The sequence below is a fragment of the Anabrus simplex genome, chromosome 12 (assembly GCF_040414725.1).
Source record: "Anabrus simplex isolate iqAnaSimp1 chromosome 12, ASM4041472v1, whole genome shotgun sequence".
NCBI classification, from domain to species: domain Eukaryota; kingdom Metazoa; phylum Arthropoda; class Insecta; order Orthoptera; family Tettigoniidae; genus Anabrus; species Anabrus simplex.
Window position 1 is genome coordinate 29,726,680 of NC_090276.1, and position 16,902 is coordinate 29,743,581.

The following is a 16,902-nucleotide window of genomic DNA, read 5'->3' on the forward strand; positions in this document are numbered from 1 at the left end:
ACCCAATCTGAAATTATGGAGTATTTACCATTAATATTTACATTTGTACTAAATAATAAATATCTTACTGTAGGTACTGGTATGCATTTAATATAAGCCTGCTGAATAATAAATACTGACTTTTCAATGCTTCCTTTTAATGTTGTTATATCCTTTAACCGATGACGTGAGGTCTCTTAGACTCCCAATAAGCATAAAACATCTTCTTCTACAGTTTTTCCCGCATCCATGTGGTCGCGGGTGCGAAGTGCGCACATGTGGATTTGGCCCTGTTTTACGGCCGAATGCCCTTCCTGATGCCAACCCTATATGGAGGGATGTAATCACTATTGCGTGTTTCTGTGGTGGTTGATAGTGTAGTGTGTTGTCTGAGTATGAGGAGGAAAGTGTTGAGAACACAAACACACAGTCCCTGGGTCAGAAGATTAATCAGACGCAATTAAAATCTCCGACCCGGCCAGGAATCGAACCCGGGACCCTCTAAACCAAAGGCCTCAACGCTGACCATTCAGTCAATGAGTCAGATCTGGACTTCTTTAATTAAAAATCTTGCAGGGAGCTGTAGTTTATGTTACCTTCTTATCTGTGTTAATATACTTCACACCCTGGGTCAGCGTAAGCTTGCTACATTCGACTGAAATTCTCAAGTGGACTTCAAGTCAGCAGTTATGAGAGTATTTTTGCCGATGCATGTTGCGTGGTCAGTGTAAGTAAAACATCTCACATGACTAGTCCGTTGAAGTTATTAAGAACTGCAAATCATCAGTTCAAGGAGTACATTAGGGAACTACTAATGAAAAATGTAGTGATATGCTTACTTTCTTTTGGTTATAGGAGATTGCAGTTGGTAACGCTTTTGTGTTGTTCAAGTTGTACCATGAAAGCCCGAAAAAATATGGAATTCTTGAAGGGTTTGGCTCCGATCACGTGAAATTACATGTCAAAGAAGAATGATAAATGAGCGAGTTCCCAGAGAGATCAACGATGATAAAGGTGTTTTAATTTATTCCACCTATTCAATACTTATATTATCACGTATAGTTGTTACATAATTAAATTCTTAGTTACATGGGACATGTTTCGCCCTCAATTAAGGGCATCTTCAGCCTATATACAATAATCAAAAATACAACTAAATTAAAAGTGGACGTTAAATACAATCATCAAAAATACAACTAAAATAAAAAGTGGAAGTTAAAAGTTTAGTCTGTTCTTAAAATTCAGAACAATAAAATTGTGAAAAATGATAAAATAAAAAGATGCTAATGGAAAACTGTTTTATGATTAAACTATAATCTTGTCAGAGACTAAAACTTCTATTAAAATTCGAATTAAAACGTGATAATATAAGTATTGAATAGGTGGAATAAATTAAAACACCTTTATCATTGTTGAACTGTTAAATTTTCAATACGGACCTAAAATGAGGTTTATAACATGTAATATAACATGTAATTCCCAGAGAGATACGAGCAGGAATAAGCAACACTTTGCACGCAAGACTCGGCGCTGAGCTACGGAAGAAAAACTGAAGAAACGGTGATCTTGCCATACATGTCCAGCATCCTTGAAGAGTAAAACAGCATATGCGCGTTTTAAGTGGGAGTTTCCGGTTGTTTGCAGTCTACTAAAAAAAAAAGTCTGCAACAGCTGCAGCGAGGACGAATGGATATCGCACCATCAGTGCAGAACTTCAGTGCCGGAATGATAGGTTCTAAAGTGTCCTGCACGTTTTCATTTATATGATTATTTTTGTTTGCGCTTGTTGTGTTCTGGATCTGTGAAAAGTTATCTGTTTGATAATTGTGGTGTATTTGTACAATTTTACTGACGAGAACGATCAAGGTGAAATTTAAGAGATGTCTGTGTACTGTGAATAAGAAAGAAGGGGAAATATATTTAATTTTTGCATTATTAGATCGTACATAAATATATTCATATTATGAGTGATTATTACATGCTGAATCAGATTGATTGAGATGACTGTGTACATGTTTGCCAACCAGTTTTCATTATAGAAAAACTTCTGCTATTAAAAGTAACGAGATAAAACCAAAATAACCCTAAAAACATTTGCATAGGGACATCTATTGGGGGACGAGAGATACTAAACATGACAATATCTGTACTGTTCATTACCAGGGCTTATAAATCTGGATTTAGTTTCCAGAAACTCATTAAAGTTAGCAGCACAGTTAAAGTTACAAGCGCATTTAGGTAACTCATACATAACTAAGGTGTACCAGAAACTGGCCATAGATCTTTGGCATGAAGTTTTTAATACCTTAGGTCTTAAAATCAGCAAAACCAAGACATTTTTTTTTTTTGCTATGGGCTTTACGTCGCACCGACACAGAAAGGTCTTATGGCAACGATGGGATAGGAAAGGCCTAGGAGTTGGAAGGAAGCGGCCATGGCCTTAATTAAGGTACAGCCCCAGCATTTGCCTGGTGTGAAAATGGGAAACCACGGAAAACCATTTTCAGGGCTGCCGATAGTGGGATTCGAACCTACTATCTCCCGGATGCAAGCTCACAGCCGCGCGCCTCTACGCGCATGGCCAACTCGCCCGGTAAAAAAAAAAACCAAGACAGTTGGCTTGGTGATGAGCAGAAACTCTCCAAGTGTTCATCTAAGAATTGGAGATGAGGAGATGAATATTGTAGACAATTTCCTGTACTCAGGTATTGTTCTGTCCTCAGACAATACCATTAGCAAAAGAATACAGAAAGCATCCACGCTGTACGTCAAATATTTTGGAATGAAACATTTCTGTTAATTTTCAAGATCAGCTTGTACAAAATATATCTGGTACCTATACTGACGTATGGTCTGGAAGCAGGAACACTTACTGGATAAACAAAGAGCCGTCTTCAGGCAACAGAAATTAAGTTCCTCCATTCTTGCAAACAAAAGAACAAAAATGGATAAAATAAGGAATGTGGATATCCAACAACAGATTGGATTGGAAAGAAGCTCGCTGGAGAGCCTCGAAATGAAGAGATTGCAATGGTATGGTCACATGAAAAGAATGGATCCCCACAGGGCTCCTCCAGCATACTCTGACCACAGTGTTCCTGGGAAGAGACCAAGAGGAAGACCTCGTGACCTTGAAATTGGAGATGTAAACTGCCGTTGCAAACATGAACATCCGTAGATGGACGGGACAAACGGGAGGAGGCTCATACACAAACGCACCCGGCTTACTGGAGCGAAGAAATGACGATGACGATTAGTTCCTTTAACTATGCTACACTTTTACAGTACAGAGGTTGTTTCCACCCTAACACTTAAATTACTCCTGCAAAAGTCCCTTAGAACTCTTATCTGACAAAGGGGCACTGTTTATTATCCTGATGGACAAGATTGGGCATTACATGCCACAGCCACCAATCTAGGTTTACTAGAGCAAGTTAGTTACTTCTCACATAAAAATAAACTTAGTTTGTAACATTATCGAGGTCACGTTGCAGTTGCTCACAATCTTGTATCACTCTATAGAGAATAACGTCATCCGCAAAAAGCCTTACCTCCGATTCCACTCCTTTACATATATCATTTATATATATACGAAAACATAAAGGTCCGATAATACTGCCTTGAGGAATTCCCCTCTTAATTATTACAGGGTCAGATAAAGCTTCACCTACTCTAATTCTCTGAGATCTATTTTCTAGAAATATAGCAACCCATTTGGTCACTCTTTTGTCTAGTCCAACTGCACTCATTTTTGCCAGTAGTCTCCCATGATCCACCCTATCAAATGCTTTAGACAGGTCAATCGCGATACAGTCCATTTGACCTCCAGAATCCAACATATCTGCTATATCTTGCTGAAATCCTAAAAGTTGAGCTTCAGTGGAATAACCTTTCCTAAAACCAAACTGTCTTCCATCGAACCAGTTATTAATTTCACAAACATGTCTAATATAATCAGAAAGAATGCCTTCCCAAAGCTTACGTGCAATGCATGTCAAACTTACTGGCCTGTAATTTTCAGCTTTATGTCTATCACCCTTTCCTTTATACACAGGGGCTACAATAGCAACTCTCCATTCATCTGGTATAGCTCCTCCGACCAAACAAGAAACAAAAAAACATCTGTGGTGAAGATGGGACTTCATCTGCCCCATCAGGGAACACACCTTGCAATCAGTTCAAGAAACACAGGGCACAGGAAAATGCGCTTAGGATTTTCATAGGCCTACAGGATTTTTCCTACTATGTGTGCTGAGAAAAGTATCCTGCGAGAAATCTGCAAAACTGATAAAAATTCCAATTTCAGAGTTTACTATGAAAAGTCAAGACTAGTGCCATATTAATTTTGCCAATTTACCATCTATCACTACAAAAACTCATGTTATCACACCTGTTTCTGAGTATGAAAATATTGTTCAAAGTCAAGATAACAGTTACACAAATAAGGAATCTGATGCAAAGCGGGTATCATGTTTTCAGTGATGCAGATCTCCTGAGCAAGTATCAGAACTTCTAAATTTAGCCAAGTTTTATATTTCTGTATTCCTAGCCATAATGCAAACGTAGACAGGATATTTTCCCTCCTGAACATTCAGTGGTCTCCCTAACAGATTAAATGTACCATTGATTAAAGCAATCTTCTTGTTACAGAGTAACATGAAAATCTTGAACTGTAGGCCTAATGAATTTTATGACTACATTTTGGGAGAGAAATTGCCGAGACGTACACCAAATTCAGAAAAATATGGCTGGTATGCTAAATCACGTAAAAAAAAAAAACTTGTTTCTCTATGTTTGTACACAGGCTTTTATTTAGGCCTATAACTCCTGACAGTAAATAACTTCTAAGCTAATCTGCTACAATTATAACAAATTTATTTAAGGATAGGGCCTATACTTCTAATTAGATGCAGGAATATTAACTTATATTAAGCTTAAACTACTAGAGAGATAAGAGTGATATGAAGCTCTGCTATCACTTAATGAAGAGATGCAAATCTTATCACAATTTAGAGCTTAATAATTTAACTCGGTAACCTCTGCTGCCATTATTTCTACTGCCTGGGCTTGATGCAACTATCAGTTCATACGGTACCTTTAGACTGTAATAAAGAGGTGTCTATCTGACACCAAGAAAATCGTGGAGAGTTAAACACAACTACTGATGTTATCATAGCCGACAAGAAAGGTGTTTAAGTTTATAAAAGGTAATCAGATAAGGTGGTAGGGCCTATATGTGGACATCATGAAGACTGTACTAGGATTATAATTTAGATGAACAGAAGCACGACATTTATGCTGTGGCACATCTTTATAAGAGCCGCTTGTGATATAAATGAAGAACCAGTATATGTTTTGGACTACATTTACTGAATTTCTTCAGTATAAGATTACCCATGATAAATATCATCTGACCATTGTGCTGCCTGAAAGTAAAATCACAATAAAACTTTGGACAATACGTCTAATAGAAATGCATATGATAATATACTTACTGGAATCTTAGTCGCACTTGTGGGAAGGAACTGCGCTTGTACTGGCCTTCAAGAATCTCAGAATCAAATCGTGGATCCCACCATGATTGTCGGGCAGCTCGCTCAAATGGTATAGGCAAACATACACCACAACATCCCAGCCTTTGACTGCTTTGAGCCAAATCGCTTTGGATGTAAGCAGCCAAGGATATCTGGATGACATCATCGTCGTCTTCATCTTCAGTCTGCTGACTTGGTCCACGTGACCTTGAGAAACTGACAGATGAATCCAACCGCCTGTTTTGCCTAGATGTGGCTGATGTAGCCATCATCCCACGGCATGTACTTTATTCTTTTAGTGTCACACCTGCCATCTTCTTTAAATCAGCCTTCAAGAATAGTGCACATGATAAACATGAGGTGGTTCAAACCTCATTTTTTTACTTCCTCTTGTACTTGATTCGAAGTAAAGGTATCCTAACTCTTTACACCTTGACATGCACCTATATTGTTTTATAACAAATGCATTGAAGCATTGAAGTCTTGAATGACTTACAAAATATTCTCAAAATTCTGTACAGCTCAAAAGAAATCATTACATGCAAATTACATTTCCTAGAAAATCTTTAAAAATTGTCGTCAAAATTTCAGCAGATGTTGAATGAAAAATTCTATTAAAGGTGCTTCCATTTCTTTCATAATATCCGGAGACTACTGAAAACAGAAATGAAACGGTTAAAATTAGTATCTTTGGACTGATTCATGCTTATGATAACACAGTAATCGAAACTTATCACTCATGCAGTAACGTGTAAACACCGCACTGGATACCTTACGGCTAAGTGTGTAAACTTCACATAAACTTGCCAATGAAGCAATAAACATTACTTTAAGATAATAAGCTAACATTATATAATATCTTTCCAGTCAGTCACTGACAGAGGGATGGGCATTTAAATCATTTTATGACAGGTGTATTCGGTAGTATTTTCGTGGGAGTGGAGTGGGGAACACATGAAATATTTCGGCCAATGATTGACAGGAACTGGTCCAAACAGCCTCAAGGTAAACTTATGACAGTTCACAATTTGAACTTGTACTTCATTCATTAAACCAGAAAATATACTCATTATAAAAAGAAATACAAACCTTATGAGAAGCATTCCAAAAGCTGAAGTTGTACATTATCTACGAAAAAATCGTACAAGGAAATCCGGCTGTAATCAGTCGGGCAAATCGCCAACACTAACCTTCTTATGGCTTTCACTTCATGTAGTACCATAGTTCGTTGTAACAATGGTGTAAACGTTAGGTATCAAAGTGGGATATTATTAGACCTATGTGACACTGCAGGAATTATGTGATGGCACAACAGGAAATGTTGCATTAAAAGCATAATTTATCACGTGAAAATTATTTATCACTTTTTAGATGTCGGCCATTTTGAATTTCTTACATTCATTTTTCTCAATCACGTCAGTGTGGCCAACGATGCAAACAAAAGTGCCCGCCTATTACGAATAATTAAGAGACAAGCAATTTCTTACTTTCCAGAAAGACCATTTCGCCTCTCTCTTCTGCTGCTATTAATTTCATAATTGCATAGATTAAAAGTTAGACAAAATTGCGTCAAGTTACATTGTTGCTTAACTTCAGTTCGAAAACGATATAGAAGGTTCTTTCAAGTTGCTGAACACTAGAACCCCTCCTAAAACGAATCCTGGAAGAAGCAGGAGTTTGACCCGTGAGGAACAAAAATATATTCTAAGGACGGGGAAGGGGCACGAACGACGTGCGAATGAAAGGTTCCCTTGAGCCTGCAAAGCTAATATCATCGGACATAGGTTTAGTGGCTCAGACGGTTCTAAGTCAGTGGATTTGATCCTGGACGAATCAGGTCGTAATTGGAAGTGTTCAAAAAGGCCATCAGCAGGAGCGCTGACAAGGGGGCGAAGGGGGGCAGTCGCCCCCGCACTTTGGGGAGAAAACATTACATATGTATTCAGCTTCAGCTGGCTAAAACAAGGAATTATGGGAATTCTTAAAACAAGCAATTTGTACAAGCCCTGTTGTCTTATCAGCTAATTACTAACAAAATTATCAGCGGAAAGACGCATAGAATGTCGTTCGTCGTGGTTAACCTATTTATATAACGCCGCAGCAAGTAGTGGACATTTTGCATCTTCTGTGAGGAACAGAAGCAGGGGATATTCTTTGCTAAGTTGGACACTGAGGTACACATTCTCTTTGCTGAGGTACGATTCACCCGTTTGCCGCGCGCATTTTTCAGTCTGGCAGTCTCTTTATTGTCTGTTTATTTCTTCTTTTTTTTTACTGACTGTGCAGTCAAATACTAAATGATTTCTAATTGTAGAATCACGCCGTACTTCTATTTAATTGTAATACATGTGTAATTGTTGTTCCTTTGATGAAAGTGTCAGGTATTGTGTAGTACTGAATCAAAATATCAAAAACTATTATTATCACAGTTAAGTTGGCAGGCTGTCAATATTTACCTTTCTATGTTTTTTTTTTTGCTAGTTGTTTTATGTCGCACCGACACAGATAGGTCTTATGGCGACGATGGGACAGGGAAGGGCTAGGAGTGGGAAGGAAGCGGCCGTGGCCTTAATTAAGGTACAGCCCCAGCATTTGCCTGGTGTGAAAATGGGAAACCACGGAAAACCATTTTCAGGGCTGCCGACAGTGGGGTTCGAACCTACTATCTCCCGAATACTGGATACTGGCCGCACTTAAGCGACTGCAGCTATCGAGCTCGGTAACCTTTCTATGTTCTCTCTTAATCTGTTTACCCTCCAGGGTTGGTTTTTCCCTCGGACTCAGTGAGGGATCCCACCTCTACTGCCTCAAGGGCAGTGTCCTGGAGTATGAGACTTTGGGTCAGGGATACAACTGAGGAGGAGGAGGACCAGTACCTCACCCAGGCGGCCCCACTTGCTATGCTGAACAGGGGTCTTGTGACGGGATGGGAAGAATGGAAGCGATAGGAAAGGAAGAGGGAAGGAAGTGGCCCTGGCCTTCTTTTTTTTTTTTTTTTTTTTTCCTTATGCTATTAGTTCGGGGCGTCGATCTATGTAGATCTTTTGCCCCTACTGGCACCATATGTGAGGAAACTGCGTGTATTATGTAATGGTGGAACTGTAATGTGTTGAATGTGAGGAAAGGAATGTTAACGCCGACACAAATACCCAGTCCCCAGACCAGGGGAATTAATCAGGTGGATGCGTTGCCCTCTACACCGCAGAGGTGGACGGCTGTGGCCTTAAGTTAGGTACCATCCTGGCAATTGCCTGGAGGAGAAGTGGAACACCACAGAAAACCACTTCCAGGATGGATGAGGTGGGAATTGAACCCCCTCTACTCAGTTGACCTCCCAAGGCTGAGTGGACCCCATTCCAGCCCTTGTACCACTTTTCAAATTTTATGGCATATCCGGGAATCGAACCCGGGCCTCCGGGAGTGGCAACTAATCACACTAACAACTACACCACAGAGGCGGACCAACCTTTACTTTGTATTTTTTGCTTAATCAGCGTAAAAATTTACAATTTTGTAGCTTCTTTTTTCTTTCAGTTTTGATGTATAACCCCTTCCCCACTCCACCATTCCACAAACCCAGGTACTTTGCTGACTGTAAATGTTTTATTTTTGGCCCCCTACTTTTAATTTCCAATTGCCGCTGCTGGCCAGCAGTACCACAAGTCGTTGGAACAATAGTATAAAAGTTAGGTATGAAACTGGGATATTATTAGACATATGTACCGCCAAAGCTAGTACACTGTAGGGAATGCAAAAGAACTCCCAGAGGACGAAATTCCGGCACTTCTGCGTCTCTGAAAACTCTAAAGAAACATAATTAAGAGGGATGTAAAACCAATAACATTATTACCATCAGGTTCAGGGGAGAATACGTGTTGACCTAGCGAGCACAGATCAGAGAGGTGTTTGTGATTTTTGCTTTAAGGGGAAGTAAAACTAAGCAGCCAGAAAGATGAAAGAGATGAGAGTGACAGGAAGTTGCCGCTCCACTCCACAAGTTATGAGCCCTTGGAGAGGAGAATAATTATTATGTCTTTGCAACTTGTTAGTATTTATCTTCCTTAATATTCTGGTGCTTGCATAGACAACAATCGCCATTCATTGGTACAATTTTTTCAGTACTGTTGTACTTTTTTTTAAACAATTAAATATAACATTTTTTGTAAGCCTCAAGAAATTTGAAATATATGTACGAAGTTTAGGATTAATTACTGCAAATTGTTTATTATTATGGTGTCTCGTAAGAAACTGGATAACATTAACCAATTACAATCATTATAAAACATCAAAGCCATCTTATTAACAGTGCTGATGGTGGTACTTATTATTATAATTAGTCATATACTAAGAACTACCCTGTTAGACACAAAATAAATTGTTGAAACAGTCCCACATTTCAACCATCTAAATTTTTACTCAAACATCTAAAAAAGCACATCAATTAGAAAACAATAAATCAATATCAAACTCTTTGGAAGCCATTTCCAAAATACAATCAACGAAAATAAACGAGGAAACTATAATGGTATCATGTGATATGACCAACATGTATTCCAACCATAGACTTAATAGAAGAAAACTTACAGAACCAAGACAAAGTCACATAGAAGTTAATGAAACAATAAATTTGTTAAATCTAATATTAGACAATAATTACTTCGATAAAATGGACATGTTGGATCTCAACGGGATAGATATGGGCGATGTCATGGAGGATATGGTCTTGGCACGCGAAACGATGAGGGATTTCGTATACTTGATTGTGCAGAGGCTCATGACCTAGTTGTGACCAACACATTTTTCAAGAAAAGGATAACACATCTAGCTACATATACCAGTGGAGGTCATGCAACTCATATCGATTACTGGATGGTTCGACAACAAGACTTGAAGATGGTACCAAAGTGATCCCATATAACAACATTGCCCCCCAACACCGCTTGCTTGTTCTGGATATTCGAAAAACTGTCAAACGTTCTAAGACACCTAAAACTGGACCTGAGCGTATCAAGTGGTGGAAAATGAATGTCCACAAGAACGAAATGAAGACAGCATTAACCATCTTCTTAGTGAAGCCTGACCAGTCAGTTGAGGACATGTGGGAAAGATGCTGTAAAACAGATACATCAGGCAGCAACAGTAAATCTAGGGAAAACAAAACCCGGGCGAAAATACATTGATAAACAGACTTGGTGGTGGGATGATGAAGTCCAATAAGCTATCAAGGAGAAAAAGGTAGCCTTTAAGACTTGGTGGAAGACACGCCTGGATACTGACCTTCAGAGGTATAAAGTGCTGAAATCAGCAGCGAAAAGAGCAGTAGCTGCTGCAAAACATCATTGTTACCAGGATCTGTACGACCAGCTTGACACACCAGCAGGAGAAAATAATGTTTATCGCCTAGCGAAGTTCCATAACCGTTCAACCCAGGACATTGGATACGTCATGCGTATCAAGAGAGCTGACAACAAATTACTATGAGACCAACAAGCTATCCTTCAACGATGGTCAGACTATTTTGCAGATATCAGCAACAAAGAATTTGATCATCCACCAATTGCAAGCTCTGATCCCGTCTATGGACCCGTGCCTTTGATTATGGCAGAGGAAGTAATGATTACGATAAAGAAGATGAATGGTAAAGCAACTGGCCCAGATGACATACCAGCAGAAATCTGGAAAATTCTTGGCAAGCCCGCTGCAGAATTCCTTCCCGCACTCTTCAACCAGATCATCATCGAGAACAAACTTCCTCGTGCATGGACAACTAGCACGACAGTCCCAATCTGGAAGGGTAAAGGAGACGTGAGCGACTGCTCAACATACCGCCCTATTTGACTCCTCTGCCATACACTGAAGATATTTGAACGAGTGCTGGACAACAGGCTCAGAAACATTGTCACAGTAACATCCAACCAGTGTAGTTTTGTTAAGGGCTGCAGCACAATCGATGCCATCCATGCTACATGTCTATTGATGGGAAAACATAGGGAGAGGCAGAAGAGTGTACACATGGCATTTCCCGCATGACCTCATCTGGCGAGCACTTTGTAGTCATGAAGTCCCGGAAGCCTATGTAAGCAGGGTACAACTTATGTATCATAATACAACTAGTGTGAAAAACATATCCGATGTAAGGCTTTTCAGGCGTGTGGTCCGAAGTCCAGCTGGAATCTCTTCTCGGAGCGACCCAGTCAGAATCCATGCCCGGCGCGAACCAATCAGAGGTCGTGTGTTCAGATAGCCAACCAAACGTCAAGCTGCTCGGCGCGACCCAATCGGAGGTCGTGCTTTCAGATAGTCAATCAGATGTCGGTTTGCACAGCGCGAACCAATTGGAGGCCACACACTTACATATAAATACAGCTGCTTCCCAAACAACTTTTGCAGTCGCCAGCGGGATACAGGAGAGCGTATCTACACGACGCCACAGAAGATGACTACCGCAGCAGTAGTCGAAACGTCTGGGAGAAGCGAGAGGAGTGGACCACGGCATAACAGCCCGGAAGAATTTTATTATATTGACACCGGCCGTGAAAGCCTTCATACATTAATGGAATCTCTCCGCCTTTTTATATCATCGTGGGTGTACATCAGGGCTCAGCTCTATCGCCTTTATTATTTATTCTCTGCTTGGATACAGCAACGGCTGACTTACAGACAGCGCATCCCTGGACCCTTCTTTATGCGGATAATGTGGTAATTGCCCAGCAAACACGCCTTGTACTCCAACACCAGAAACAAACTTGGAGTGACAAATTAGCTGAGAATTGTCTGCGCCTCAACACCCAGAAAACCGAATACCTAGAATGTGGCCCCCAAACTAGTGGGACCATAAGGATCAATAATCAAGACTTGCAGAAAACCATGCATTTTAAATACCTAGGGTCAGTTGTCACTTCGAAATGTGATGTCACTTTTGATACACGAGCACGAGTGGAGACAAGTTACCGGAGTCCTCTGCGATAGAAAGATGCCTCACCATCTAAAGGCAAAAATTTACAAGACCGTGGTACGCCCAGCAGCTATTTACGGGGCAGAATGTCATCCAATGATAAAAAAGCACAAGCAGACTCTTCATACAATGGAAATGAAGATGCTTCGATGGACTCTTGGACTGACTCGATGTGACCACATAAGAAATGAAGATGTTCGACAAAGGCTTGGCGTCGCTCCAATTGTGGAGAAAGTGAGGGAAGCGCGTCTCCACTGGTACGGTCACATTATGAGAAGGCCGGATGGCTCTGTTGCTAAAACAGCTCTCCAAGTTGATCCGGGAGGAACACGACCACGTGGAAGGCCTTTAAAGCGGTGGACTGACAATATCAAAGCCGACATGCGTGACGTTGGTTTAAAACATGAAGATGTCAGCAATAGGGCGAAATGGAGGAGATGTAGCAAAACAGTGTACCTCATAATTTGGGATAAACGCTAGGAAAGAGAGAGAGAGAGAATTACTTCGATTTCAGTGGGAAGTACTACCAGCAAAACACAGGTTTACCAATGGAAGGTCTGCTGTCAGGTTTCTTAGTCAACCTTGAGAAACCTTGAGAAAACCATCTTGGACATACATCAGAAGGAAATAAAATTATGTGTCCGTTATGTTAACGACATGGTAGTATTTTTAAACGGAGACCTCATTACTCCCGAAACACTTCTGGGTTGTTTAAATTTGCTTGACAGCAACATGAAATTCACTATGGAAAAAGAAAACGATAAAAAGTTATATTTCTTGGACCTCACATTAATAAAAAACAGCAATAGGATAAATTTTGATATTTTTAGTAAACCCACACAGTCCATCACCACCATCAACAAAAACTCCAACCACCCAGGAACTCACAAACAAGCAGCTTACAACAGCTATATGAATAGAATATTAAAACTTCCCATGAGTATTGAAAACAAACTGAAAGAAATTAGAATAATAAAACAAATTGCTAAAGCAAATGGCTACAACCCAGAAATGATAGACAACATTATACGTAAGAAAGAAAATGGAGAAAAAAAAAAAGAAAAACCATGAGAGAAGAAAGGAAATGTCTGAACGTAGTCAATTTGTAACATTTATGCATTTTGGAAATCAAGTGTTTTAAAATTGCTAATATATTTAAGAAATTTCAACTCAAAACAGCATTTAGAACCAGGAATAAAATATCAGAACATACTCGTGTGTGTGTATATATATATATATATATATATATAATGCACATAGTATCAACAAAAAAGATGTCCACACCAATTCGGGAGTATATAGGCTCACTTGTAACGACTGCAAAATGCTTTACATAGGAAGGACTGGCAGAGCCTTAAATCAAAGATATCAAGAACATTTCAAGGCAATAAACTACAATAAATATTCAGCTTTTGCAGACCACATTTATAACAATAATCATAACTTTTTAGGGATCGAAAAGTACATGAAATTATTTGTTAAATGTACTTATGGATACGAACTAAATACCCACAAAAATATTTATTCTTGGCGCAGATAATGGAACCTGATAAAATTTTTAATAAAACAGTCGCAAGCAACATATTGTTCACAACCTTGAGGTGACGTATTATCATGTGCTTCCAGCGTGCCCCATACTTAAAGCTGAACGTTTGTCTAATCTAGATCACGAGGATAATCCAGCCCTTCCTATGGTATGTTATATATTTTTTACACCATTATTAAGTTTTATATGTATTGTGTGCATACTTTTACACTTTTTCTTATTTTACAGTTGATCTCAACAGGGCTCCATTTTAAGTATTTTAAAACTCAGTGTGACAACACACTCGTGTAAAATCAAATGTTTTTAAAATAATGTCAACACTGATGATGGAACTTAGAGTCCGAAAACTGGTTCTGAAATAAAATTTAGTGTGCTGGTACGACTGTATATGACTAATAATAATAATACGAGGCACGTCCAGAAAGTAAGTTCCGTTTCAATTTATCTCCACTGCAGAGGTGCGATCACAGTTCCGCACATGCACGTTAGACGCTCTGTATCAAGGAGAACAAGCGTGTGCCATTTTGAGATCACTGTCAGCCACGTAAACTTTGTTGTGCTTGTTTACAATGTCGGTGTTGATTGAAAATCAGATCTGTGATTCGTTTTCTGAATGCTAGGAAAGTGAAACCAATTGAAATTTATCGGCAAATTTGCGAAGTTTACAGACAAAATGCGATGAGTGATTCAATGGTGAGAAGGTGGGTCCGACAGTTCAATGAAGGACGTAGTGACGTGCACGATGAAGAACGAAGTGGGCGTCCATCTTTGGTTACAGAAGAACTGGTTCACGCGATTGATGACAAGATCCGGGAAAACCGCAAGTTTACAATTACTGCTCTCGCTATGGAATTTCCCCAAATCTCACGATCACTAATTCATGAAATTGTTACCGAAAAACTGAAATTTCGTAATCTTTGCTCATGTTGGGTACCAAAGATTTTTACTGAGCAACACAACACAAAACAAAACGGATGGGTAGTGCACTTCAGTTTTTGACCCGTTATAATGAAGGCGGCGAAGAATTTCTGACACAGGTAGTCACAGGAGATGAAACTTGGGTTTCTTACAACACCCCTGAAAGTAAGCGGCAATCAATGGAATGGAGGCACACTTCATCCCCAGCAACGGTTAAGCCGTAACAAATCTTGACACCTCGAAAAATGATGTGCACAGTGTTCTGGGACTGCAAAGGCATCTTACTCATTGATTTCTTACCGCGTGGTCAAACAATGAAAGCAGATGTTTATTGCGAGACACTTAGGAAATTGCGCCGCGCAATGCAGAATAAGCGCCAAGGATTGCTGTCAAAAGGTGTTGTTTTCCTTCACGACAACGCACGACCACACACTGCAAATGTGACGAAAAACCTCCTACAGGGATTTGACTGGGATGTGTTTGACCATCCTCCGTACAGCCCTGACCTTCCTCCTAGCGACTTTCATCTGTTCTTACATCTCAAGTCTTTCCTTGGCGGTCAACACTTCAACAGTGACGAAGAGCTGAAAGAAAATGTTTCCAGCTGGTTGAAGACACAGGCGGCAAACTTCTATGAAGAAGGTATACAAAAACTTGTGCCCCGCTATGACAAATGCTGCAAAATTTCGGCAGTTATGTGGAAAAGTAGTTTAAGAGTTGTAGAATTTTGTGCAATAAATATTTTTTCTGTATCTGTACACAATTTAGTTTTATTACCAAACGGAACTTACTTTCTGGACGTACTTCGTAACATTAACCATCCATGAGAGGATTGACTATTATTCCTTGTTTAACCACTCTTAAATTTTTATCAACTTCACAAAGTTCTCAGTAATTTTGAAATGCTTTAACATTCTGGTGACGAGAGCTAAACTGAGAATTTCATCATGCCGACCAGGTGGCAGTCCAGTATCTACAGGCCATATGGCTAGGCAGCAGTCATTTTGGCAGGCGAAGAACTGCTGTATTGTTGCACCATGTTTTTTTTTAACACAGAACAATTGGACGGTGTTATGCATCAACTGGCTATGCGCCATTCATGAAGTTTAGAGGAAAATAAGTCAGAAGTTTTGAACAGTACCGTACAACCGCGGCTGCACAGTTCGTGTCATGTAGCTGTCAGCTTGCATTTGGAAGATAGTGGATTCGAATCCCACTGTCGGCAGCTCTGAAGATGTTTTTCTGTGGTTTACCATTTTCACACCAGGCAAATGCTAGGGCTGTACCTTAATTAAGGTCATGGTCGCTTCCTTCCCACTCCTAGCAATTTCCTATTACATCGTTGCCAGAAGACCTATCTGTGTCGGTTCAACGTAAAGCAAATTGTAAACCTGCCCAAGGAATGGATATTTGATTTTGACAGACTTGATAATTATACTTACAGTAAGATTTCCATGTTTAGATCTATAATAGTTGCATGAAAGTGAACTATGTACATTATTATGAATGAAATTTCAAAATAATACTTATTCTAGATACAAATTATGCTGTAGGTGTTATGCATCAATCAGTTAAGCACCAAATGAAGGCATTTGATGGTTATTATTTTAGCATGCTTTGATATGCACAATGCAGCCAAGTGCCATCTGAGGATTTAGGCCTATTTTGCGTTATCAGTATTTTACATCGATCTTATCTGATATCACATTTGACAAATCATTTTACACAGAATACAAGTTTTTCCAAAAATCACGCTACAATTTTTACCCTTAAGCCCACCTGGTGGCCATGATCGTTAAGGCGTTGAAGTCTAAACGGTCTGACACCGTGGTTAGCCGGTTGGAGTCCCATTGGTCGAAACAATTTTCACCATCCGAATGTTGGCCGGAAGGGTAGGAGAGGTGGTGGTAAACAATTTTTAATCACTAGATTGTGTGCAAAAAGCCTGGATTAAATTCCAAACCTCTCCG

The 16,902-nt window shown here is 39.6% G+C and overlaps 1 protein-coding gene across 1 annotated transcript in view; it reads right to left on the reverse strand.

The window, feature by feature from the left end:
- Nucleotides 1-6,863, reverse strand: part of Ac13E (Adenylyl cyclase 13E) — a 94,961-nt gene extending 88,098 nt beyond the window's left edge. The window contains exons 1-2 of the mRNA XM_067156071.2: nt 6,603-6,863; nt 5,475-6,167 (exon numbers count right to left, since the gene is read on the reverse strand). Of these exons, the coding sequence (XP_067012172.2) occupies nt 5,475-5,785 (311 nt within the window). The 5' untranslated portion in view covers nt 5,786-6,167; nt 6,603-6,863. The remainder of the gene's footprint in view (nt 1-5,474; nt 6,168-6,602) is intronic.
- Nucleotides 6,864-16,902: the final 10,039 nt, after the last annotated feature.